Source organism: Coregonus lavaretus, assembly GCF_964263955.1.
Source record: "Coregonus lavaretus genome assembly, chromosome: 16".
Classification (NCBI taxonomy): Eukaryota; Metazoa; Chordata; class Actinopteri; order Salmoniformes; family Salmonidae; genus Coregonus; species Coregonus lavaretus.
Genome location: NC_140003.1, coordinates 29,515,126 through 29,542,877, shown reverse-complemented (window position 1 = coordinate 29,542,877; position 27,752 = coordinate 29,515,126). Strand labels below are relative to the sequence as shown.

The 27,752-nt window shown below is 42.9% G+C and overlaps 1 protein-coding gene across 1 annotated transcript; it reads left to right on the top strand.

Annotated features, from left to right (window-relative positions):
* Window positions 1-18: 18 nt before the first annotated feature.
* LOC311144012 (integral membrane protein 2B-like) lies at window positions 19-27,529 on the top strand. Its single transcript, XM_084179924.1, has 6 exons — window positions 19-408; window positions 21,059-21,178; window positions 21,400-21,633; window positions 24,494-24,604; window positions 24,817-24,967; window positions 26,580-27,529. Exons 1-6 carry the CDS (start codon window positions 328-330, stop codon window positions 26,666-26,668), a joined length of 786 nt encoding a protein of 261 aa, XP_084036050.1. The 5' UTR covers window positions 19-327; the 3' UTR covers window positions 26,669-27,529.
* Window positions 27,530-27,752: the final 223 nt, after the last annotated feature.

Here is a 27,752-nt window from a genome sequence, read left to right as displayed (position 1 = left end):
CGCAGGACAGGAAATTGAGTTCATATTTTGTTGTCTGGAAAGAAAGCTCGCTAGCGACGTTTGTCATCCTCTTTTGGCGAAGTCACGAAGTGAAAAAGAGAAAGAGGCGGAGCCACATCTGGCTAGCTATACTTTAAATTCTGAAGAAAAGTAGAGAGAAGTCTGTCTGCTACCCGACTTTGTTGCTGTTGGGTTTAGGCAGCACGAGTTATGTTGTGTTAATCTACGACGTCGTAGGAGCTGTTGCAGCAAGATACCAAACAACGTCGACGTGATTAACACACTCGCTCTCTTATTTTCGAAATAAAACAAAGTGTAAATTTCACGATGGTGAAGGTATCCTTTAATTCGGCCCTCGGGCAGAAGGATGTGAAAAAGGACAGCGAAACCCTCATTCCCGATGACAAGGTGAGTAGCTAGTTAGGGTGCAGGTAGTTTGCCACCATAACTTTTTCACATCAGTGGAAGATATCATCAGTAAGTTTTTGTGGTTTTCCTCCAGATTCTGAAATGTGTAATTCTACCTCTTATCTTTTCTCATCTTGACTACTAACTGTACAGCGAGACTTTTGGTTTTCACCTTCCCACACATTTGAATCCCCTGGCCTAAATTATTCCATCTTAATCTGTATTATCACATTTAAATTCTTTCTCCTGAGTTTGAAGTGGTTTTTAACAACAAATGCAGAATTTTTTTTCGCCTCTTCATGGGGATTTCCGTAGCTTTGCCTAGTGGTTTCACAATCCACATGCTATAATTAGTTTCTATGGGCATCTGCAGACTTGATATACTTGATTCACCAAGATTAATTATGATCAGGGGTATTCAACCGGGGATCTGCAGATTTGCTAGCAACAACAGAATACATTAATTTTGAATTACGTGGCCTACCTACAGTAAAAAAAATAGTATCTTATTTCAAAGTGTCTTTATTTCTTAACTCCTAATATTGGGCAAATTACACTAATTTGAGCTAATTACACCGAATAGGCTGCCAGTGCGGCAAGTGCTGCTGGCCGCTGTTAAGTTTTCTTGACTTTGACACGTTTTTGGCTAACCTTTGTTTAAACAGCTGGTCTTAGCTAAAATGTGTTTGGAGTTACCTTTCTACCTAATAGGCTATGTTAGAGTTCCTGTTCCAATGATGTGGGGAAGTCAAAATAATAAAACAATCTACCAAATGTATTCATTTTAAAATGTTGATTACCTACTTCATTCACCTGATGACAAGACGTGCTAACATGATGGGGGTCGTTGGGTTTCCTGGGAGGGGTCGTTGGGCAAGAAAAGGTTGAAGACCCCTGTTCATGATCATTTATGGTGATACCACGCTGCATTGCCTGAAAATATTTTTGGTATTACAGATTGTTCTGGCAGTAATCACAAACTTAAATGGGAGGAAGGATGTTTAACATGCTTTTTACATTGTATCACAAATGTTAAAAACAATATAATGAAAATTGCCATTTTAGGCCCTTTTTAGACTTATCCATGCTGCCTGTAAGACCCTATGAACCGTACATGGTACAGACAACATCTTGGTGTCATTATACTCCTTATAGTGTGCTCTAAAATATGGTGTATGTGTAAAACTCCAACACCATAATTAAGTTTGCAGACGACACAACAGTGGTAGGCCTGATCACTGACAACGATGAGAGCCTATAGGGAGGAGGTCAGAGACCTGGCCGTGTGGTGCCAGGATAACAACCTCTCCCCCAACGTGATCAAGACAAAGGAGATGATCGTGGACTACAGAGAAAAAAAGAGGACTGAGCATGCCCCCATTCTCATCGACAGGGCTGTAGTGGAACAGGTTGAGAGTTCCTTGGTGTCCACATTACCAACAAACTATCATGGTCCAAACACACCAAGACAGTCGTGAAGAGGGCACGACAAAGCCTATTCCCTCTCAGGAGACTGAAAAGATTTGGTATGGGTCCTCGGATCCTCAAAACGTTATACAGCTGTACCATCGAGGGTAGTGCGTATGGCCCAGTACCTCACTGGGGCCAAGCTTCCTGCCAACCAGGACCTCTATACCAGGCGGTGTCAGAGGAAGGCCCTATAAATGGTCAAAGACTCCACCCACCCCAGTCAGACTGTTCTCTCTGCTACCACACGGCAAACGGTATCAGAGTGCCAAGTCTAGGTCCAAAAGGCTTCTTAACAGCTTCTACCCCCAAGCCATAAGACTCTTGAACAGCTAATCATGGCTAGCTTGACTTTTTGCATTCCCACCCCACCACCACCCCCTCTTTTGCACTACTGCTACTCTGTTTATTATTTTACATTTTACATTTACGTCATTTAGCAGACGCTCTTATCCAGAGCAACTTACAAATTGGTGCATATATTATCTATGCATAGTCACTTTAACTCTACCCACATGTACATATTACCTCAATTACCTCGACTAACCGGTGCCCCTGCACATTGACTCTGTACCGGTACCCCCTGTATGTAGCCTCCCTACTGTTATTTTGTTTCACTGCTGCTCTTTAATATTTTTTTATGTTTTACTTAACATTTTATTTAAACTGCATTGTTGGTTAAGGGCTTGTAAGTAAGCATTTCATTGTAAGGTCTACACCTGTTGTATTTGACGCATGTGGCAAAAAAAATGATTTGATTTATAAAAATAAATAAACATTCATTTATTCAACATGAAAAATATGAACATCTCAAAAGTACCCTATTTGCTTTAGCTAATTTTTTACTTATTGTTTGGAACAATATACTCTTTAAACTAGGGCAGTCCCCAACAAAAGAAAATATTGGTCTAGCGAGAGTAATCCTGTTCTTTCGACCAATCAATTGGTCGACATGTTAAAACTTATTTTTCCGTATAGACACACACCCTATATGTTTTAATAAAACCAACTACATATGCACTGAGCTTGTCTGATGCTTTAAGCACACTATTTGATTAAATAATTAAGACACAGAAAAGCCTGATGGTCACACTGTTAAAAAAAAAAAAGACAGCAAATGCCTGTGTGACTGGCGTACGTTGTCTCGCTTTCCTCCCTACTGCAGAGAAAAGGCACCACAGCACAGCAAGTGTTTATTGTGCTCTCCGTGCTGAAGCTAGCTGCAACATCATTTCAGCCATTTAGTTTCTTACTGAAAAGTTCTGTTACCGAAATCCCTAGTTTGTTTAGGAAAAGCATTCCCTATCCCTTCAACCCTTGCTCTCTTTACGTGAAACATGTAAGCATCGCATGCAAGTGACCTATAGCCTATCATAATCACATCAATAAATTAGTTGTAACAAACTCTGAGCACAGTAATGTCAACAGCAGAATGGATTCGGACAATGTGAACAAGAAACTCGAAACGGGCAGATGTTTACTGGTTGCTCAGGTGGGAAAGGGGGAGTCAGCTCTGTGGAAGACATTTGACTTAGTTGTGGAAATTACTGGAGATCAAGAAAAAGGAGAGAATAGGAGCAAGCGTTGTGTGAGTATTATGTGTGCCAAACAGTTGCTGTTAGATTTACAATATTATTTTTTTCTGGTCATTTGAAACAGTGTAAACAACACTAAATAAATAAGTGTACCAGAGTGTTCTAACAAAGAAAAATATGCACTATTGTTAAAAAGTTTGGGGTCACTTAGCAATTTCCTTGTTTTCCATGAAAACATACATGAAATGAGTTTGAATATGAAAAATGAATAGGAAATGTAGTCATTGACAAGGTTAGAAATAATGATTTTTAATTGAAATAATAATTGTCCTTCAAACTTTGCTTTTGTCAAATAATCCTCCATTTGCAGCAATTACAGCCTTGCAGGCCTTTGGCATTCTAGTTGTCAATTTCTTGAGGTAATCTGAAGAGATTTCACCCCATGCTTCCTGAAGCACCTCCCACAAGTTGGATTGGCTTGATGGGCACTTCTTACGTACCATACGGTCAAGCTGCTCCCACAACAGCTCAATAGGGTTGAAATCCGTTGACTGTGCTGGCCACTCCATTATAGACATAATACCAGCTGACTGCTTCTTCCCTAAATAGTTATTGCATAATTTGGAGCTGTGCTTTGGATCATTGTCCTGTTGTAGAAGGAAATTGGCTCCATGGTATGGCATTGCAAAATGGAGTGATAGCCTTCCTTCTTCAAGATCCCTTTTACCCTGTACAAATCTCCCACTTTACCACCACCAAAGCACCCCCAGACCATCACATTGCCTCCACTATGCTTGACAAATGGCATCAAGGACTCCTCCAGCATCTTTTCATTTGGTCTGCGTCTCACAAATGTTATTCTTTGTGATCCGAACACCTCAAACTTAGAATTGTCTGTTCATAACACTTTTTTTCCCCCAATCTGTGTCTGTGTTATTTTGCCCATCTTAATCTTTTATTTTTATTGGCCAGTCTGAGATATGGCTTTTTCTTTGCAACTCTGCCTAGAAGGTCAGCATCCCGGAGTCGCCTCTACACTGTTGACGTTGAGACTGGTGTTTTGTGGGTACTATTTCATGAAGCTGCCAGTTGAGGACCTGTGAGGCGTCTGTTTCTCAAACTAGACACTCTAATGTATTTGTCCTCTTGCTCAGTTGTGCACCGGGGCCTCCCACTCCTCTTTCAATTCTGGTTAGAGCCAGATGGCGCTGTTCTGTGAAGGGAGTAGTACACAGCGTTGTACGAGATCTTCAGTGTCTTGGCAATTTCTCGCATGGAATAGCCTTCATTTCTCAGAACAAGAATAGACTGATGAGTTTCAGAAGAAAGTTCTTTGTTTCTGGCCATTTTGAGCCTGTAATCGAACCCACAATTGCTGATGCTCCAGATACTCAACTAGTCTCAAGAAGGCCAGTTTTACTGCTTCTTTAATCAGCACAACAGTTTTCAGCTGTGCTAACATAATCGCAAAAGGGTTTTCTAATGATCAATTAGCCTTTTTAAAATGATAAACTTGGATGAGCAAACACAACGTGCCATTGGAACACAGGACTGATGGTTGCTGATAATGGGCCTATGTACCGTATTTTCCGCACAATAAGGCGCACCGGAGTATAAGCCGCAGCAGCTAAATTGAATGATATTGAATGATGTGTACATATATAAGCCGCACTGGACTATAAGCCGCAGGTGTTTTTAATGTTTAATTACCATATGTAAGGGTTCGTGCACAGAGGGGATTGTCGGGAAAGAGACAAACTGTCTCGCTCTCGTAATGTCTCTGTCTCTCGTACCACTCTCGGTTCCACTTTTACTTTTGCGCGCTACCTGTCTCACTCTTTTCCGGCCTCCAGCTTTTCCTGCTGGAGCCCGCCGCTTAAAGGTGGGGGGCGCGGACCGGTCATAGAGCCCATAGAGTTAAAGTTGGTGGACTGTAACCTGTAACATCCATAGATTTAGGAGGTCTTCTAGTGGCCGTTAGCTGTAAAAATCCATAGATTAGCCGCACCGTTATATAAGCCGCAGGGTCGAAAAATGGGGAAAAAAGGCGCGGCTTATAGTCCGAAAATTACGGTAGATATTCCATTAAAAATCAGCAGTTTCCAGCTACAATAGCCATTTACAACATTAACAATGTCTACACTGTATTTCTAATCAATTTGATATTTTAATGGGCAAAAAATTGCTTTTCTTTTGAAAACAAGAACATTTCTAAGTGACCCCAAACTTTTGAACGGTAGTGTATATAAAGATTTTAGTACAGCAGACTTAAAAACGGTTGCATGAATTGCAGCTTTTTGTTTAGGCTAATTATCCAAAGCTCCCTTTGTTGTTTAATTTTAAAACTAAAATGCTTGATTGCATTTCAAAGCATGAATGTCTCGTATGCTGTGTGATGGCATGAACAAATTAATGATTGATTGATTTACATTTTAGTCATTTAGCAGACGCTCTTATCCAGAGCGACTTACAGTTAGCACATACATTATTTTATCGAACCCACAACCCTGGCGTTGCAAACGCCATGCTCTACCAACTGAGCTACATCCCCTGCTGGCCATTCCCTCCCCTACCCTGGACGACGCTGGGCATATATATTGAAATAAGTTACGGTATTAAGACTAAACAGGACGCACTCTTAGGCCTACAGCTCGATGGTGGTTATACAAGGCTACTATACAAAGCCTACTAATGATAACGACATTACTTATTTTTATAATGATCATTGTAATAATAACAATAAGGAGATCAAGAAAAAGGAGGGTATAGGAGCGAGAGCTGCATGCGTATTATGTGTGACAAACAGATGCTGTTAGATTACACTCCTCAATTGTCCAGTGTTGGTGATCGCATTCCCGCTAGTGCTTCTTCTTGGTTTTAGCTGATAGGAGTGGAACCCAGTGTGTCCCACTGGCTATCATAAGTTGAATGCACCAATTTCTAAGTCGCTCTGGATAAGAGCGTCTGCTAAATGACATAAATGTTTGGAACAGTGTAAACAACACTAAATAAATGTAATACCAGTCTGTTCTAACAAAAAAAATGGAATAGCTTTTATTACAGCATAGCAAAGATTAAAAACAGCCCAATCTGTGAAATTGCTTTATCCAACATTTTGCCGTTGCATGAGGCTTGGTGCTCACGGAATCAGTAGGCTATTAAACAAGCACTCAAACAGGCAACCGAAGCAAGATCTGTCTTATTTCTGTAGATACAGTTGAAGTCGGAAGTTTAAATACACCTTAGCCAAATACATTGAAACTCAGTTTTTCACAATTCCTGACATTTAATCCTAGTAAAAGTTCCCTGTCTTAGGTCAGTTAGGATCACCACTTTATTTTAAGAATGTGAAATGTCAGGATAAAAGTAGAGAAAATCATTTATTTCAGCTTTTATTTCTTTCATCACATTCCCAGTGGGTCAGAAGTTTACATACACTCAATTAGTATTTGGTAGCATTGCCTTTAAATGTTTAAATTGGGTCAAACGTTTTGGGTAGCCTTCCACAAGCTTCCCACAATAAGTTGGGTGAATGTTGGCCCATTCCTCCTGACACAGCTGGTGTAACTGAGTCAAGTTTGTAGGCCTCCTTGCTAGCACATGCTTTTTCAGTTCTGCCCACATTTTTTTTCAATAGGATTGAGGTCAGTGCTTTGATGGCCACTCCAATACCTTGACTTTGTTGTCCTTAAGTCATTTTGCCACAACTTTGGAAGTACAGTGGGGAGAACAAGTATTTGATACACTGCCGATTTTGCAGGTTTTCCTACTTACAAAGCATGTAGAGGGCTGTAATTTCTATCATAGATACACTTCAACTGTGAGAGACGGAATCTAAAACAAAAATCCAGAAAATCACATTTGTATGATTTTTAAGTAATTAATTTGCATTTTATTGCATGACATAAGTATTTGATACATCAGAAAAGCAGAACTTAATATTTGGTACAGAAACCTTGTTTGCAATTACAGAGATCATACATTTCCTGTAGGTCTTGACCAGGTTTGCACACACTGCAGCAGGGATTTTGGCCCACTCCTCCATGCAGACCTTCTCCAGATCCTTCAGGTTTCGGGGCTGTCGCTGGGCAATACGGACTTTCAGCTCCCTCCAAATATTTTCTATTGGGTTCAGGTCTGGAGTCTAGGCCACTCCAGGACCTTGAGATGCTTCTTACGGAGCCACTCCTTAGTTGCCCTGGCTGTGTGTTTCGGGTCATTGTCATGCTGGAAGACCCAGCCACGACCCATCTTCAATGCTCTTACTGAGGGAAGGAGGTTGTTGTCCAAGATCTCGCGATACATGGCCCCATCCATCCTCCCCTCAATACGGTGCAGTCGTCCTGTCCCCTTTGCAGAAAAGCATCCCCAAAGAATGATGTTTCCACCTCCATGCTTGGGATGGTGTTCTTGGGGTTGGGATGGTGTTCTTGGGGTTGTACTCATCCTTCTTCTTCCTCCAAACACGGCGAGTGAAGTTTAGACAAAAAAACTATATTTTTGTCTCATCAGACCACATGGCCTTCTCCCATTCCTCCTCTGGATCATCCAGATGGTCATTGGCAAACTTCAGACGGGCCTGGACATGCGCTGGCTTGAGCAGGGGGACCTTGCGTGCGCTGCAGGATTTTAATCCATGACGGCGTAGTGTGTTACTAATGGTTTTCTTTGAGACTGTGGTCCCAGCTCTCTTCAGGTCATTGACCAGGTCCTGCCGTGTAGTTCTGGGCTGATCCCTCACCTTCCTCATGATCATTGATGCCCCACGAGGTGAGATCTTGCATGGAGCCCCAGACCGAGGGTGATTGACCGTCATCTTGAACTTCTTCTTCCATTTTCTAAAAATTGCGCCAACAGTTGTTGCCTTCTCACCAAGCTGCTTGCCTATTGTCCTGTAGCCCATCCCAGTCTTGTGCAGGTCTACAATTTTATCCCTGATGTCCTTACACAGCTCTCTGGTCTTGGCCATTGTGGAGGGGTTGGAGTCTGAGTGTGTGGACAGGTGTCTTTTATACAGGTAACAAGTTCAAATGTGATTTTCAGGATTTTTGTTTTAGATTCTCTCTCACAGTTGAAGTGTACCTATGATAAAAAAAATTACAGCCCTCTACATGCTTTGTAAGTAGGAAAACCTGCAAAATTGGCAGTGTATCAAATACTTGTTCTCCCCACTGTATGCTTGGGGTCATTGTCCATTTGGAAGACCCATTTGTGACCAAGCTTTAACCTCCTGACTGATGTCTTGAGATGTTGCTTCAATATATCCACATAATTTTCCTTCCTCATGATGCCATCTATTTTGTGAAGTGCACCAGTCCCTCCTGCAGCAAAGCACCCCCACAGCATGATGCTGCCACCCCCGTTCTTCACGGTTGGGATGGTGTTCTTCGGCTTGCAAGCACCCCCTTTTTCCTCCAAACATAACGATGGTCATTATGGGCAAATGGTTCTATTTTTGTTTCATCAGACCAAAGGACGTTTCTCAAAAAAGTACAATCTTTGTCCCCATATGCAGTTGCAAACCGTAGTCTGGCTTTTTTTTAATGCCGGTTTTGGAGCAGTGGCTTCTTCCTTGCTGAGTGGCCTTTCCGTTTATGTCGATATAGGACTCGTTTTACTGTGGATATAGATACTTTTGTACCCGTTTCCTCCAGCATCTTCACAAGGTCCTTTGCTGTTGTTCTGGGATTGATTTGCACTTTTCGCACCAAAGTACGTTAATCTCTAGGAGACAGAACGCGTCTCCTTCCTGAGCGGTATGATGGCTGCGTGGTCCCATGGTGTTTATACTTGCGTACTATTGTTTGTACAGATGAACGTGGTACCTGCAGGCATTTAGAAATTGCTCCCAAGGATGAACCAGACTTATGGAGGTCTACAATTTATTTTCTGAGGTCTTGGCTGATTTCTTTTGATTTTCCCATGATGTCAAGCAAAGAGGCACTGAGTTTGAAGGTAGGCCTTGAAATACATCCACAGGTACACCTCCAATTGACTCAAATGATGTCAATTAGCCTATCAGAAGTTTCTAAAGCCATGACATCATTTTCTGGAATTTTCCAAGCTGTTTAAAGACTTAGTGTATGTAACTTCTGACCCACTGGAATTGTGATACAGTGAGTTATAAGTGAAATAGTCTGTCTGTAAACAATTGTTGGAAAAATGACTTGTGTCATGCACAAAGTTGATGTCCCAACCGACTTGCCAAAACTATAGTTTGTTAACAAGACATTTGTGGAGTGGTTGAAAAACAAGTTTTAATGACTCCAACCTAAGTGCATGTAAACTTCCGACTTCAACTGTATACAGTACCAGGGTTTTTCCTTAATTTTTACTATTTTCTACATTGTAGAATAATAGTGAAGGCATCAAAACTATGAAATAACACACATGGACTCATGTAGTAACCAAAAAAGTGTTAAACAAAATATGTTTTATATTTGAGATTCTTCAAAGTAGCCACCTATGCCTTGATGACAGCTTTGCACACTCTTGGCATTCTCTCAACCAGCTTCACCTGGAATGCTTTTCCAACAGTCTTGAAGGAGTTCCCACATATGCTGAGCACTTGTTGGCTGCTTTTCCTTCATTCTTCGGTCCTTGGAGTTTGCCAAAAAACAGTAGGTTATTCTCACAGAATTGTTACTCTCCTGCCATGTACAAATTACTGACATGGCAGATTCAGACTGGACTGAAATTACAGATGTGGTGTTTTGTGCTTGTGCACATAATTTATATTACCCGACCACCCCCAGTAAAATTAAAACCATCCGAATAGGGCTTTAGGCAAGGGCTGTTTCCTCGTTGCTGCTGCCTCCGCCGCATTGTTCTCAATCCCAATATTCGGGTACATTTTGCTATTATGCACATAGCAACATAGGAAAAGGCGCCATTTCTACAGCGCGCTGAATGTTTCAGAACCGCAGACAGCGACCATATCCAACGCGGGAGAAAGTAATATTAGATTTATTAATGTTGCACCATTAATTTTTTTACATAATATAACCATATCCAATTTCAGTATCACATGTCTTAGTGATGGACTGTGCCATCCCCGTGGCCTCAGCAATGGATTAGTCCACTGAGACAGGCGCGAATCAGACAGGTGTCTTGTGCACCATGAAAAATATTAAAATAAATTGTTACTTCTCGACTAAAGAAATCTCGGTCGACCAACAGCCTATCGACCAAATGGGGTCAGCCCTACTTTTAACATATCACATTTCCAGAGTGGGGTCTCTGCTACCTTTGAAGAAATGTATACATTTTATACATAGAAATTAAATTGACTTTATAGGTCATTAACCAATCACAGCCACCCTGTAGGATTGCACATTCAGCAAATAACCAGCAGAGGGAGTTCAATTTTCCCAATTCACTGTGTTTTGGTGGTTATGATACATTTTATGATCACCACCAAAAGGAGTTTGTAGCAGAGAGCCCAGTCTGGTAATGTGATGTACTTGTAGAGTATATTGTTTAATACATTATGTCTAAACATGAACAAAATCGAAAAAGGGTACTTTTGAGGTATTAATAGTTTTCATGTTGAATAAATGAATGTGTAAAATTGTATTTCACAATGTAGCGATCTCCATATTTTAGAGCACACTATTAGGAGTGTAATGACACAAAGGTGTTGTCTGTATCGTGTACGGTTGGTTGTGTTACAATTGTAAAAAACATATCAAACAACCTTCCTCCCAGTGAAGCTTCTATGTGATAATTGCCAGAACAATCTAAAATACAAAGAAAACAGCCAATCAGCCAATGCTGGCATTGAATCACCCTTTTACAGTATGCTTGCTCATTTGCATTTTTTGGGTTAGTTCTTTAGGGGACAGTTATCTTGTTTTATTTGGGGAAGTCAGTGTTTTCATGCTGGCCAAACGTTCACATGAATGAGAGTTTCGAGACAAAGCAAGATGACCAAAGTAGGCTACTGTTGGGCCCAATAGGCAGCATGCATTCAGGTTAGCTGGGCAGGCATAGGCTCCAAATTTATTTCTGGGGAATATTTCACCAGAGACTTACCTCACGCCAGTTTTTATGTCAATGTGCTCTAGTATTATTTTTGGGAACTATGTTTCCATCAGAAGTGTGACACAAGACTTGGGGCGAGCAGAATCAACAACCTCTGCATCAAGACCAGGTGTTAACCGGCGTGGAAGGTGTTAACCAATGTTCACAGTTAGCCATTCATTGTATTGTAAATGCCAGATGAAAATAACCAGTGGCCTTGGCCCCAAGTCGGAGCAGGTCCACCGAGGCCATTGCCCAGTGAGACTGGAGACGGTCCGTGGAGGTGGAAACAAAAATCTGCGCCTTTTTGGTAAAACACTGGGATAAGTCTCAGGTGAAAATGTACTGGCGCCATAAAATGTACTGGCTCCATAAAATGTACTGGCTCCATAAAATGTACTGGCTCCATAAAATGGAGGGAGGTGTTTTTACACCACTTCCCAGCTGGCAGGATGCAGCTCCCCTGGCCTGGCTAGGGAAGCCATCTCAGGGAATGTGTAGGTCAGTAGCTCATCAGATGGAGTGAGAGACGGACAGTTGGAGGGTTGGCTCTGTTCACACTCTGCCTGATTTAACAGGCGCAGAGTGATTGGCAGCGGGCACAAGACAGTGCAGCTGAGAGTGTGTATGTGCTGTCAAGGGTTCGACCAAGAGCAAGCCTGAGTCTGCTCTGCAACCACTTGACAGTTCAATATTATTATGGATATGTAGGCCAACTTCATAATGACACACTCCCTAACAACACAGAAGCACCCCTAGAATGTAGTACTGTTATTTGCCTTACCTCGACTAGGCAACTTTCAAGGGCATGTCTCTCTGGTCGGCTTGTTTGAACACGGAAGCAGATCTGATATCAAGTTAGCACCTCAGTCTTTTCCTGTTAGCGATTGAGCTAGTTGTTATTAGACAGCCTTGGCTACATATTGGTACATAAATGTATAAACTGTAGCATGTAAGTCCTGGATGGAGCATGCAAATGTACAATAGAATGAATGTTCAAACTGAATGTTTGGAATGTGTCAATGGCAGTCTCTATAGATGGAAGGGAAATGGCTGCAAAGTAGGATCGAAGAATATTCAGCAGTGCATAGACTAGGCCTAGTTAGTCCCCCCAGGATTTTGCAGAAATTTTGTTTGTGATATTTGCAGGCAAAAATGCTTGATTTTGCTGAGGTAATTTTGACATTTTGCATGGCAAAATGCGATTTTTGTCCAATTTGGTTGTCAAAATGCGCTGAGGGTAAACGTTCATGTAGCTTGATTGAACCATATTATGCTGTAAATATGCAGTGATTGGTTGAAATTACGAGCCCTCTTTTTGATGGGTCAGTTTTCTGCTATAATATTGCAATGATTTGACTTTTATTCAGAAATAGTGCGTGATTGGTCAAATTTGCAAGCACTAAAGTGGTTAGAAAGGCTATCTTAAATAAGACCTGCTGGCCATAAATTCACAGAGCATTACTGAGGATATATTTTGGGATTGTTGGGGTGGAGAAGGGAGGCGACGAGGATTTATTGACATGCTTGCTTTTGTGTGTGTACTGTGTTGCCTAGTTGTTGTGGGTGTGTCAGTTTATTGTATCGTTATTTTGGTGCATTCGAGTGGAAGCGTGATGGTATGACCATGGTGAAGGATTATCTGTCAGGGGCTTATATTGGGTTGATGCTCCCCACAGATCTCCTTCTCTCACGTGGACATATGGAGGGAGTGGAGGCATAGCTCCCCAGCAGGACATAGTGTGACGTGATTCTGAATCATCTGGTCAAGACCCCAGTCCAAAAACAACCATTTGGTCTATCAGCAGAGGTAGATTGTCAGGTACACTCACACACTGCCACTGCATGCTCATGCTGCTCACTCCGCTTGTGTGTTCTATGAGGCTGTGTGTTCTGAGACTGTATGAGACATGTGGAGCCCTGGGGGGGATTTAGCCTAGTGCCTCCCACAGGGCGTCGACCACTAAAACTCAGAGGAAGAGATTAACCAACCTGTCGCAAGAGAAAAGGCAAGCAGAGGACAACCTCCACTCACTCATTCCATTCACTCCACTCACTGACTGACACTCACTCACTCCATTTACTTACCTTTCTCCTAACACATGACCTCTCACCCCAATACCCTGAACAAACTCACCTCAGTCCCAGATAGTTTGCCCAGTGCCCAACTCAGACTAAACAACATGGCTGCCAACAGCTTCACACTGCTTATCTCTTTCAGAGTGGTGGATGAGGTTTCACAGACAATCCTTGAGTTACTGAAACAGTAGCTCTTCCTCGGTCACAGTAAAACATTACCTGTCTCCGAGCTACTGAAACTCTACCTCTTTTCAGGGTGTTGTTACATTCCTGAACTTTAGAATTAAGATGTTCTGTCAGTGCGAAAGTAGAAAGGGAAGTATTTTCTCTCCTTGTTGGAAAACGTAAAAAGAGGCATACTATAACAATAGAAAAGGAATAGAAATTCAGGAGTTAAGCAAATTGTACTCATCTCCTGGTTGTGATTTTGTTATTTTAGAGATTGGAAATGCCACGGTAATACAGCATGGCTTCATTATGAAGACTGTCAGTACCACTGAATTATTTATTTATATATTAGTCTAGGCCAGGTAGTTTGCATACTGGAAACTTGGCTACACCTGCTGTATCCTTGTCATCCGTGGCAGCAGCAGGTTGGGGAGCATGTGGAAACTTGCAGGAACCCATACCTGAGGGACAGACAGTCTTCGGAACAGAGGGAGAGGCTAGACGAAGACGTTGAGCTAAGGGATAGCCTAGCATATGGTGCCCTCTATACCATGTGAGACCACAATGATAACATATTCAAAGGGGAAGCATACGTGTTTGTCTGTAGTGGCTTTTCCAAAAAGCAAAAGACAAGGACACGCACAACAACACTTTTAAGCTTATAAAGATATAACAAGCCTTAGAAACACATAGTTCATGGTGTCTCATTTTACCATAGACAGAAATTGCATTCATCTGAGAGGGAGAACAAGTGTTTGTGTAGTGCTTTCCTTGGTGTTACTAGTTTCGACACACAGACAGAGCATTGATCGTCACCCCAGATGTAGGCGTAGAGCCAGTGGTCTGAGGGGGCTTATCAGAGCGGAAGACAATTTCTGTCTGAGGGGAGAGTAAACATGATTAAAGTATAGGAATATATTAGGCTACATAAAGTACAGAACATCCAGTATTTTTAAAGGTCCAATGCAGCTGTTTTTATCTCAATATCAAATAATTTCTGTGTGACAATTAAGTACCTTACTGTGATTTGTTTTTAAATTAAAATGGTGTAAAGGAAACAAAAATAGCTTCAAAGATTTGACTGAGTTACCGTTCATATAAGGAAATCAGTCAATTGAAATAAATAAATTGGGCCCTAATCTATGGATTTCACATGACTGACAATACAGATATGCACCTTTGGTCACAGATACCTAAAAAAAAAAAAAAAAAAAAAGGTAGATGGATCAGAAAAACAGTCAGTGTCTGGTGTGACCACCATTTGCCTCATGCAGCGCGACACATCTCCTTCGCATAGAGTTGATCAGGCTGTTGATTGTGGCCTATGAAATGTTGTCCCACTCCTCTTCAATGGCTGTGTGAAGTTGCTGGGTATTGGCGGGCACTGGAACACGCTGTCGTACACGTCGATCCAGAGCATACAAAACATGCTCAATGGGTGGCATGTCTGAGTGCAGGCCATGGACGAACTGGGACATTTTCAGCTTCCAGGAATTGTGTACAGATCCTTGCGACTTGGGGCCTGCTGAAACATGAGGTGATTGCGGCTGATGAATGGCACGACAATGGGCCTCAGTATCTCGTCACGGTATCTCTGTGCATTCAAATTGCTTTTGATAAAATGCAATTGTGTTTGTTGTCCATAGCTTATGCCTGCCCATGCCATAACCCCACCACCACCATGGGGCACTTTGTTTACAACGTTTACATCAGCAAACCACTCGCCCACACGACACCATACGCGCAGTCTGCCATCTGCCCGGTACAGTTGAAACCAGGATTCATCCGTGAAGAGCACATTTCTCCATCATGCCAGTTGCCATCGAAGGTGAGCATTTGCCCACTGAAATGGGTATTTTCAGTGGGCTGCAGTCAGGTGTGAGGATGACGAGCATGCAGATGAGCTTCTCTGAGACTGTTTCTGACAGTTTTTGCAGAAGTTCTTCGGTTGTGCAAACCCAGTTTCATCAGCTGGCCCGGTGGCTGGTCTCAGACGATCCTGCAGGTGAAGAAGCCGGATGTGAAGGGCTGGCGTGGTTACTGGTCTGCGGTTGTGAGGCCGGTTGGACGTATTGCCAAATTCTCTAAAACGACGTTGACGTTGAGCTGCCTCAGCTCATGGTACAGAAATTAACAGTCAATTATCTGGCAACAGCTCTGGTGGACATTCCTGCAGCCAATTGCATGCTCCCTCAAAACTTGTGGCAAAACTGCGCATTTTAAAGTGACCTTTTATTGTCCCCAGCACAAGGTGCACGTGTAATGATGTTGTTTAATCAGCTTCTTGATATGCCACACCTATCAGGTGGATGGATTATCTTGGCAAAGGAGAAATGCGCACTAACAGGGATGTAAATGAATCTCTACACAAAATGTGAGAGAAATAAGCTTTTTGTGCGTGTGGAAACTTTCTGGGATCTTTTATTTCAACTCATGAAACATGGGACCAACACTTTACATGTCCGTTGATATTTCTGTTCAGTGTATATAACACTTTTATGACTATAATGGGCCTTTTTAAGGCACTGGACTTGGTCTTCTGCAGTGTACACTGTAATCTATTCTCCCATATTGTCTATTTCAACACTAAGGTCTGAGGCCTGGGTCAAAAGTGTGTTTCTTGATTTACGTTGATGTCCAGTATCTGCTTACAGTATGTTCTACCCTTTGTTCCACAGAAAAGGGGAAACCAACATAGTCAGAGCAGAAGAACACAAAAAGGAAGAGGAAGTGAAATGGAACAGACTGGAGGAACAAAACTGAGACCAAGTTAATTTTAGCGCAGCAGCCTTATACTATCAAAGTACAACATGAGAAAAAACCTGAGGGGAATGTGCAAACTTTGATAAAGCCTCTGACTCTAAACCGATTGTAACCAAACCGTTCATGGCTTTGGGCACATACTTATGCTACCAGACTCAGTTACAAAACCCATCTCTGATGATGATGGGGATTTTTTTTTTATTACTGGGTGTAATGGTGTCCGGTAGGCCCACCACAGCATTTGAGTCAGACGTTGTCATTGGCAGAGATTCTTCTTGCTCATGAAGCAGAAGTTTCTGTTTTTAGTGGTTTACATTACCCGATTTACTCTTACAGTAAGTCGAAGCCTATCCCTGGAAACTCCCCTTCTTCGGTCAGCAAAAGGCAAAACCACGCTGGCATTTGATCTCATGGGGAAGAGATTAGAAGTCAAAGTTAAAGCATCCAGAAAGCCTCAAGAAATACTCCCTTTTTGCTATCTCTAGAAAAGCACTTTCTACCAAACGGTGGATATAATGGGATATACAGTACCAGTCAAAAGTCTTGAAGGAGTGCCCACATATGCTGAGCACTTGTTGGCGGCTTTTCCTTTACTCTGCCGTCTGACTCATCCCAAACCATCTCTTGGGTTGAGGTCGAGGGATTGTGGAGGCCAGGTCATCTGATGCAGTACTCCATCACTCTCATTCTTGGTAAAATAGCCCTTACACAGCCTGGAGGTGTGTTGGGTCATTGTCCTGTTGAAAACAAATGATAGTCCCACTAAGCCCAAACCAGATGGGATGGCATATTGCTGCAGAATGCTGTGGTAGCCATGCTGGTTAAGTGTGCCTTGAATTCTAAATAAATCACAATGTCACCAGCATAGCACCCCCACACCATAACACCTCCTCCATGCTTTACGGTGGGAAATGCACATGCGGAGATCATCCGTTCACCCACACCGCTTCTCACAAAGACACGGCAGTTGGAACCAAAAATCTATAATTTGGACTCCAGACTAAATACACAGTTCCACCGGTCTAATGTCCATTGCTCGTGTTTCTTGGCCAAGCAAGTCTCTTCTTCTTATTGGTGTCCTTTTAGTAGTGATTTCTTTGCTGCAATTCGACCATGAAGGCCTGATTCACACAGTCTCCTCTGAACAGTTGATGTTGATGTCTGTTACTTGAACTCTGTGACGCATTTATTTGGGCTGCGATTTCTGAGGCTGGTAACTCTAATGACCTTATCCGCTGGGTCTTCCTTTCCTGTTGCGGTCCTCATGAGAGCCAGTTTCATCATAGCGCTTGATGGTTTTTACGACTGCACGAAGACACTTTCAAAGTTCTTGAAATGTTCCGTATTGACTGACCTTCATGTCTTAAAGTAATGATGGACTGTCGTTTCTCTTTGCTTATTTGAGCTGTTCTTGCCATAACATGGACTTGGTCTTTTACCAAATAGGGCTTTCTTCTGTATACCCCCCCCTACCTTGTCACAACACAACTGATTGGCTCAAACGCATTAAGAAGGAAAGACTTTCCACAAATTAACTTTTAAGAAGGCACACCTGTTTAATTGAAATGCAGTCCAGGTAACTACCTTTATGAAGCTGGTTGAGAGAATGCCAAAAGTATGCTGTTATCAAGGCAAAGGGTGGCTATTTGAAGAATCTCAAATATAAAATATATTTTGATTTGTTTAACACTTTTTTGATTACTACATGATTCCATATGTGTTATTTCATAGTTTTGATGTCTTCACTATTATTCTACAATGTAAAATGTTTTACTCATTTGAAGGGTTTTTCTTTATTTGTAAGTGTGTCCAAACTTTTGACTGGTAGTGTACAGTCGTGGTCAACATTTTTGAGAATGACACAAATAATAATAGTAATTTTCACAAAGTCTGCTGCCTCAGTTTTGATGATGGCAATTTGCATATACTCCAGAATGTCATGAGTGATCAGATGAATTGCAATTAATTGCAACGTCCCTCTTTGCCATGAAAATTAACTTAATCCCCAAAAAAAATGTCCACTGCATTTCAGCCCTGCCACAAAAGGACCAGCTGCCATCATGTCAGTGATTCTCTCGTTAACACAGGTGAGAGTGTTGACGAGGACAAGGCTGGAGATCACTCTGTCATGCTGATTGAGTTAGAATAACAGACTGGAAGCTTTAAAAGGAGGGTGGTGCTTGAAATCATTGTTCTTCCTCTGTTAGCACGTGTTTCCTTGCAGGTAACCATGGTTGTCATCATTGCTTTGCACAAAAAGGGCTTCACAGGCAAGGATATTGCTGCTAGTAAGATTGCGCCTAAATCAACCATTTATCGGATCATCAACAACTTCAAGGAGAGAGGTTCAATTGTTGTGAAGAAGGCGTCAGGGTGCCCAAGAAAGTCCAGCAAGCGCCAGGACCGTCTCCTAAAGTTGATTCAGCTGCGGAATCGGGGCACCACCAGTGCAGAGCTTGCTCAGGAATGGCAGCAGGCAGGTGCGAGTGCATCTGCACGCACAGTGAGGCGAAGACTTTTGGAGGATGGCCTGGTGTCAAGAAGGGCAGCAAAGAAGCCACTTCTCTCCAGGAAAAACATCAGGAACAGACTGATATTCTGCATAAGGTACAGGGATTGGACTGCTGAGGACTGGGGTAAAGTCATTTTCTCTGATGAATCCCCTTTACGATTGTTTGGGGCATCCGGAAAACACCTTGTCCGGAGAAGACAAGGTGAGCGCTACCATCAGTCCTGTGTCATGCCAACAGTAAAGCATCCTGAGACCATTCATGTGTGGGGTTGCTTCTCAGCCAAGGGAGTGGGCTCACTCACAATTTTGCCTAAGAAAACAGCCATGAATAAAGAATGGTACCAACACATCCTCCGAGAGCAACTTCTCCCAACCATCCAAGAACAGTTTGGTGACGACCAATGCCTTTTCCAGCATGATGGAGCACCTTACCATAAGGCAAAAGTGATAACTAAGTGGCTCTGGGAACAAAACATCAACATTTTGGGTCCATGGCCAGGAAACTCCCCAGACCTTAATCCCATTGAGAACTTGTGGTCGATCCTCAAGAGGCGGGTGGACAAACAAACCCACAAATTCTGACAAACTCCAAGCATTGATTATGCAAGAATGGGCTGCCATCAGCCAGGATGTGGCCCAGAAGTTAATTGACAGCATGTCAGGGCGGATTGCAGCAGTCTTGAAAAAGAAGGGTCAACACTGCAAATATTGACTCTTTGCATAAACTTAATATAATTGTCAATAAAAGCCTTTGACACTTATGGAATGCTTGTAATTATACTTCAGTATACCATAGTAACATCTGACAAAAATATCTCATAACACTGAAGCAGCGAACTTTGTGAAGACCAAAACTTGTGTCATTCTCAAAACTTTTGACCACGACTGTATGTTAGTCTCTTTCTCCCCCTTGCTCCCTCTCTTGGTTTTTGCTATTAGCCTACTACCCTGTGTTTCCCTATTTCTCCTTTCCTCCTAGTCTCTCGCCATCTTTATCGCTTTGGGTCACCCTGGAAACGGCACTCTGCTGCTCCGAGTCTTGTGTTGACATTAAATTGATTGAGGTCAGGCAGACTCTTACTTCTTGGGAAGGGCGAGTCGCTTGCTTCTCATTGCGCTATAGCTTTTCCGCTGAAGTTGGGTTGAGAATGTGGTCTCTTCCTGTTGAGCTATTGTTTGGACCCGGAAATGCTGACTCATGCAGTCATACTCCTGAACTGTACAGATGGGCTCAACAACAATGTTCTCAGTCAGCAAACTTGTTTCTTCGGAGGCCAGCTCTAGAACTTCCTCTTGTTGAAAAGGAGAGAAATTTGCTGTGAGGGTGTTACTGAAGAATGTGCGAGTGTTTTTAGTTCGTTTTTTTTACATGTATTTTTTATATAAAGCTAAGACCAGCTGTATTACACCAAGATCCAAGGATCAAGCAGATATCGTGGCCTTAGTCTATGATATCACAAATTGACTGCAATGATATGTCAAGACATTAGGAATATACACTAGATGGTCTGCTCTCCCCATCCTCTGTTTTCTCTTTCTATGTTCTCCTACTCGTTCTACCCAATTTCTCCTTTCTACCTCTCTTCTTCCTCTCCCTCCCTCGCTGTGCTGATTTGTTTCTCTGGTTGCATCATGACACCCTGCTCTGTGCCTCTTTGGGGAGAATAAAGCCCTCTTCATCCGTTCCTTAAACACAGCCATTGTTTTGTCTCCGCTCCCCTCCCAATGCGCTGCACCCTCTCTCAACAAGACCTAACTGTTCTTGTTGTTTTGAACCAGGAGTGTTGCCATAACTCTCATATCTAATGTGGCTGTGCCCATCCCTCCTACACTGCCTCTGGAACACAGGGGTTAGATGGAAAAGGAAAGCGAGAGAAAGGGCAGGGAAAGGAGAGAGGTTAGAGATGGGCGAAGTGAGAAGAGTTTCAAGAGAATCGGGTGAGGAGTAAAGAGAAAGATGAGGGTTGAATGACTTAGAAACCTGTCTGTGGTGAACTGTGCACTTGACATGAACAATTAAAATGCATTCTTTATCACATTTCACAAACAATAAATGTGTGTCTGTTTGTCTCACACCCTGCCTCTTCCCTCCGTGTTTTTCCAGGATCCGGAGGTGGCTCTGCCGGTGCGTCAGCAGTCCAAGGCCTTGTGCTGGTGTGTGTGCCTGGGCTTGGCCCTCATCCTGTCTAGCGTGGTGGTGGGAGGGGCCTCCTACTACATGAAGGTAAGATTGGACCACTCAGACCCCAGCGTCTATCCAGGGTTATTGAATACTGTAGCTGGCTTGATTGGAATGTAATTGACACTTTTTTAAAGAACTTATTGTATTTGAAAACAACATGATATATTTTTATTTGACATTGCAAAAGAGACCTTATGCTAGAAGGGCAGAGCTCCATGCAGTGAAAAGTGGGAATAAAAACGTTCACTAAGTCCGTCCACCAGGAGGGCGGGGTGTTTGAGTGTGGGGTGATGTACCGTGAGGAGGACATGGAGAAGTACCGTGAGAAGACGACGATCCAAGAGGAGGAGGATGTGGAGCTGGACCTGCGCTCCAGCTTCAAGAGGATCCAGGAGAACATCCGCGTACTGGAGGACCAGGAGGTGGCTCTAATCAACGTACCCCTGCCCGAGTTCGAAGACGGCAACCCTGCTGACATCGTTCACGACTTCCAAAGGGTAAGACTCAGACTTCCTGAATTGACTGAATTGTAAATTGAATCAACTTCAACCCTAATTGACCTGGCCCAGGTATCCTGGATGGATATAGATCTCATTCCGTCAGTAGAGGATGCCTGGTTGTTCTTTAAAAGTAATTTCCTCTCAATCTTAAATAAACATGCCCCATTCAAAAAATACAGAACTAAGAACAGATATAGCCCCTGGTTCTCCTCAGACTTGACTGCCCTTGACCAGCACAAAAACATCCTGTGGTGTACTGCATTAGCATCAAATAGCCCCCGCGATATGCAACTTTTCAGGGAAGTTAGGAACCAATATACACAAGCAGTTAGGAAAGCAAAGGCTAACTTTTTCAAACAGAAATTTGCATCCTGTAGCACTAACTCCAAAATGTTTTGGGACACTGTAAAGTCCATGGAAAATAAGAGCACTTCCTCCCAGCTGCCCACTGCACTGAGGCTAGGAAACACTATCACCACCGATAAATCTACAATAATCGAGAATTTCAACAAGCATTTTGCTACGGCTGGCCATGCTTTCCACCTGGCTACCACTACCCCGGCCACCAGCTCTGCACCCTCCGCTGCAACTTGCCCATGCCCCCCCCGCTTCTCCTTCACACAAATCCAGACAGCTGATGTTCTGAAAGAGCTGCAAAATCTGGACCCCTACAAATCATCTGGGCTAGACAATCTGGACCCTTTCTTTCTAAAACTAGCCGCCGAAATTGTCGCAACCCCTATTACTAGCCTGTTCAACCTCTCTTTCGTAACGTCTGAGATCCCCAGAGATTGGAAAGCTGCCGCGGTCATCCCCCTCTTCAAAGGGGGTGACACTCTAGATCCAAACTGTTACAGACCTATATCCATCCTGCCCTGCCTTTCAAAAGTTTTTGAAAGCCAAGTCAACAAACAGATCACCGACCATTTCGAATCCCACCGTACCTTCTCCGCTATGCAATCCGGTTTCCGAGCTGGTCATGGGTGCACTTCAGCCGCGCTCAAGGTCCTAAACGATATTATAACCGCGATCGATAATAGACAGTACTGTGCAGCCGTTTTCATTGACCTGGCCAAGGCTTTCAACTCTGTCAACCACCGCATTCTTATTGGCAGACTAAATAGCCTTGGTTTCTCAAATGACTGCCTCGCCTGGTTCACCAACTACTTCTCAGATAGAGTTCAATGTGTCAAATCGGAGGGCCTGTTGTCTGGACCTATGGCAGTCTCTATGGGGGTGCCACAGGGTTCAATTCTTGGGCCGACTCTTTTCTCTGTGTATATCAATGACGTCGCTCTTGCTGCTGGTGACTCTCAGATCCACCTCTACGCAGACGACACCATTTTGTATACATCTGACCCTTCATTGGACACTGTGTTAACAAACCTCCAAACGAGCTTCAATGCCATACAACACTCCTTCAGTAGCCTCCAACTGCTCTTAAACACTAGTAAAACGAAATGCATGCTCTTCAACCGAATGCTGCTTGCACCCGCCCACCCGACTAGAATCACTACTCTCGACGGGTCTGACCTAGAGTATGTGGACAACTACAAATATCTAGGTGTCTGGTTAGACCAGGGTTCTTCAATTCCGGTCCTGGAGGGCCGAAACACCTCTGTTTTTCATCCTCTCCTTCTAATCAGGGGCTAATTCAGACCTGGGACACCAGGTGAGTGCAATTAACTACCAGGTAGAAATAAAAAACAGAAGTGTTTCGGCCCTCCAGGACCGGAATTGAAGAACCCTGGGTTAGACTGTAAACTCTCCTTCCAGACTCACATTAAGAATCTCCAATCCAAAGTTAAATCTAGAATTGGTTTCCTATTTCGCAACAAAGCCTCCTTCACTCATGCTGCCAAACATGCCCTCGTAAAACTGACTATCCTACCGATCCTTGACTTCGGCGATGTCATTTACAAAATAGCCTCCAACACTCTACTCAGCAAATTGGATGTAGTCTATCACAGTGCCATCCGTTTTGTCTCCAAAGCCCCATATACTACCCACCACTGTGACCTGTACGCTCTTGTTGGCTGGTCCTCACTACATATTCGTCGCCAAACCCACTGGCTCCAGGCCATCTATAAATCACTGCTAGGCAAATCCCCGCCTTATCTTAGCTCATTGGTCACCATAGCAACACCCACCCGTAGTCTGCGCTCCAGCAGGTATATCTCACTGGTCATCCCCAAAGCCAACACCTCCTTTGGCCGCCATTCCTTCCAGTTCTCTGCTGCCAATGACTGGAACGAATTGCAAAAATCTCTGAAGCTGGAGACACTTATCTCCCTCACTAACTTTAAGCATCAGTTGTCAGAGCACCTTACCGATCACTGCACCTGTACACAGCCCATCTGAAATTAGCCCGCCCAACTACCTCATCCCTATATTGTTATTTATTTTGCACATTTGTACCCCAGTATCTCTATTTGCACATCATCTCTTGCACATCTATCATTCCAGTGTTAATACTAATTGTAATTATTTTGCACTATAGCCTATTTATTGCCTTACCTCCATAACTTGCTACATTTGCACACACTGTATATATATTTATTTCTGTTGTATTTTTGACTTTGTTTTGTTTTACCCCATATGTAACTCTGTGTTGTTGTTTTTATCGCACTGCTTTGCTTTATCTTGGCCAGGTCGCAGTTGTAAATGAGAACTTGTTCTCAACTGGTTTACCTGGTTTAAATAAAGGTGAAATAAAAAATAAAATAAAAAACCCTGCTGTTTATTTCTAACCCCTGTTATGTTTCTGTGGGGATAACAATCCACAGACCATGGATTGTCTGTGTTCAGTGGAGTTCCATGATGTTGTTATCTTACAGAGTGTTCTGTCTCTCCACAGAACCTGACTGCCTACCTGGACCTGTTCCTGAACAAGTGTTATGTCATCCCCCTCAACACCTCCATTGTCATGCCTCCCAAGAACTTGCTGGAGCTGTTGATCAACATCAAGGTAACAGGAACTGCTTTATGAATCATATTACAATAATTATAGTAATACATTAGATTTCTTATGCACTTGTCTGGGCACCCAATGTAACCTTTTATAGTGATGTAAGAGAGACTGATAATACATGTTTTTGAAATGAACCACTTAGTAGCGCTATCTCATGATGGTAATGATAGGATGTGTTAGTCAATGTTGTATTCCTCTTTCTCCCCCAGGCTGGTACCTACATGCCCAAGAACTACATGGTCCATGAGGAGATGGTGGTGACTGAGCGCCTGGACAACGTGGAACAACTGGGATACCATATCAACAACCTCTGCCAGGGCAAGGACACCTATAAGCTTGAGCGCAGAGACAGGATCCTGGGTCAGTACACACACACCCGCATAAATGCACGAACACCATACATCACACCTCGCACACGCTTCATAGTTCTTTGGACAAGTAAGGAATGATGCTAACATGCCCAAAAGAAATAGGCTTCTCCTACATTCAGCCCTTTTTAGCATCATGACTGACTGGTCTCCAAGCACACAGTTAGACCTCAAATACCTAACACCCTTCTCACACAAACACGTGCACGTACAAGTATTCACACGCGCGCCCACACGTCTAACAAAACTACCACATGGGCATTGCGACATACACTATATATACAAAGTATGTGGACACCCCTTCAATTTAGTGGATTCGGCTATTTCAGCCACACCCGTTGCTGACAGATTAATAAAATCAAGCACACAGCCATGTAATCTCCATAGACAAACATTGGCAGTAGAATGGCCTTACTGAAGAGCTCAGCGACTTTCAATGTGGCACCGTCATAGGATGCCACCTTTCTAACAAGTCAGTTCGTCAAATTTCTGCCCTGTTAAAGCTGACCCGGTCAACTGTAAGTGCTGTTATTGTGAAGTGGAAACGTCTAGGAGCAACAACGGCTCAGCCACGAAATGGTAGGCCACACAAGCTCACAGAATGGGACCGCAAGTGCTGAAGCGCGTAGCGCGTAAAAATCATCTGTCCTCGGTTGCAACACTCACTACCGAGTTCCAAACTGCCTCTGGAAGCAACATCAGCACAATAACTGTTCGTCGGGAGCTTCATGAAATTGGTTTCCATGGCCGAGCAGCCGCACACAAGCCTAAGATGACCATGCGCAATGCCAAGCATCGGCCGGACAGGTGTAAAGCTCGCTGCCATTGGACTCTTGAGCAGTAGAAACGCGTTCTCTGGAGGGATGAATCACGCTTCACCATCTGGCAGTCCAACAGACGAGTCTGGGTTTGGCGGATGCCAGTAGAGAATGCTTCCTGCCCCAATGCATAGTGCCAACTGTAACGTTGGTACTATGGAGGAGGAATAATGGTCTGGGGCTGTTTTTCATTGTTCAGGCTACTGCATACAATGACATTCTAGACGATTCTGTGCTTCCAACTTTGTGGCAACAGTTAGGGGAAGGCCCTTTCCTGTTTCAGCATGACAATGCCCCCGTGCACAAGGCAATGTCCATACAGAAATGGTTTGTTGAGATTGACGTGGAAGAACTTGACTGGCCTGCACAGAGCCCTGACCTCAAACCCATCGAACACCTTTGGGATGAATTGGAACACCGACTGCGAGCCAGGCCTAATCGCCCAACATCAGCGCCCAACCTCACTAATGATCTTGTGGCTGAATGGAAGCAAGTCCCTGCAGCAGTGTTCCAACATCTAGTGGATGGACAGTGGAGACTGTTATAGCAGCAAAGGGGGGACCAACTCCATATTAATGCCCATGATTTTGGAATGAGATGTTCGACGAGCAGGTGTCCACATACTTTTGGTCATGTAGTGTATCTGACTCATACCTTTCCAAAAGAATGTTCTCCCAATGAGTCTGAGCCTGTATGAACAACCAACCACCATATATTGTGGCATCTCATACAGGTTTTTATTAGGTGTAGATCAGCATTTTAACCTTACCATCTCCCACATTACAGGTATGCAGAAGCGTGAAGCTCTCAACTGCCACAAGATCCGTCACTTTGAGAGCAAATTTGTGGTGGAGACCTTGATCTGTGAGCCCTAGTGACGTCGCCGTGGGCAAAGTGGCACATCGTCTCCATACAACCTCTTCATTTCTCTAGGAGCGCAGTTAGAGATTTGCAATCCTAGTTTTCTGTTTTTAATTTTACCATTTGTTATTCTACATCAGGTAGTTTTGTGTGCGTGATAATTTTTATGTGAAATGGGGCAATTTGTCTCTGCTTAAAACATGTAAAAATCAGTTCCGTGTTTTTTTCATTATACAGGGATGCAATTATACGATAGAGGGTTTCTATTTTTTGGAGGATATATTCAACGGCAGGACTGCTAGTTTGTCAAAAATGTAAACTTCACTGATGATTTGAGATCTATGTTAAGATTACTTAAATAATACAACTGCGATTTAAGGGGTGACTTGAAGCAGATCATGTATGGTATAGTCAGACTTACTGAAACGGAGTCTAAATGTATTTTTGAATACAGGAAGGAAAATGTGTAAAGGAATAGAAAATGTATAATTTTGTACCACTGAACCTGGTTTTAGAAGGGACTAGACCAGGGTGTTTTATAGGTTTTACATTTTGTCTGTTGAAACTATTAATTTCTTAACTGGAAAACATCTTAAGATAAGTGTGGATATATGTTTTTCTTTCATCTAGCTTTAAGAATAAATCAAAACCAAGACCGTTGTCTATAGAATTCAAATCAGTTATTTTTTCTTATACAACAAAGGAAAACATTTTTTTAAATATTGGGATCAAAATATTTTGTTTTCGCACATTTTCTTTGAATGTAGACATTTTTCAGAATATACAATTTTTGGGGATAACTCAATCTATATTACTAATTTGTATAAAACCTCTGTAAAGATATGACCAACACCACAATAAATCTTAAACCAGTGCTACTGACTTCCATGGCATGGCCAGCGTGTTTGTGGCAAGAATATATCATATAAAAGTCTGAGCGCTTTCCTTTAATACACTTTTGCCCTCGTTCACATTTGTCAGCTAACTCGGCTTCATCCTTTTCCTGTGAACACATTTGCCAGTCATTTGAATGTAGTCATGCTGGCTTGGTCTCTGTCATTGGTTCATGTTGACTGTACGCTCTGTCTATTTTGTGTG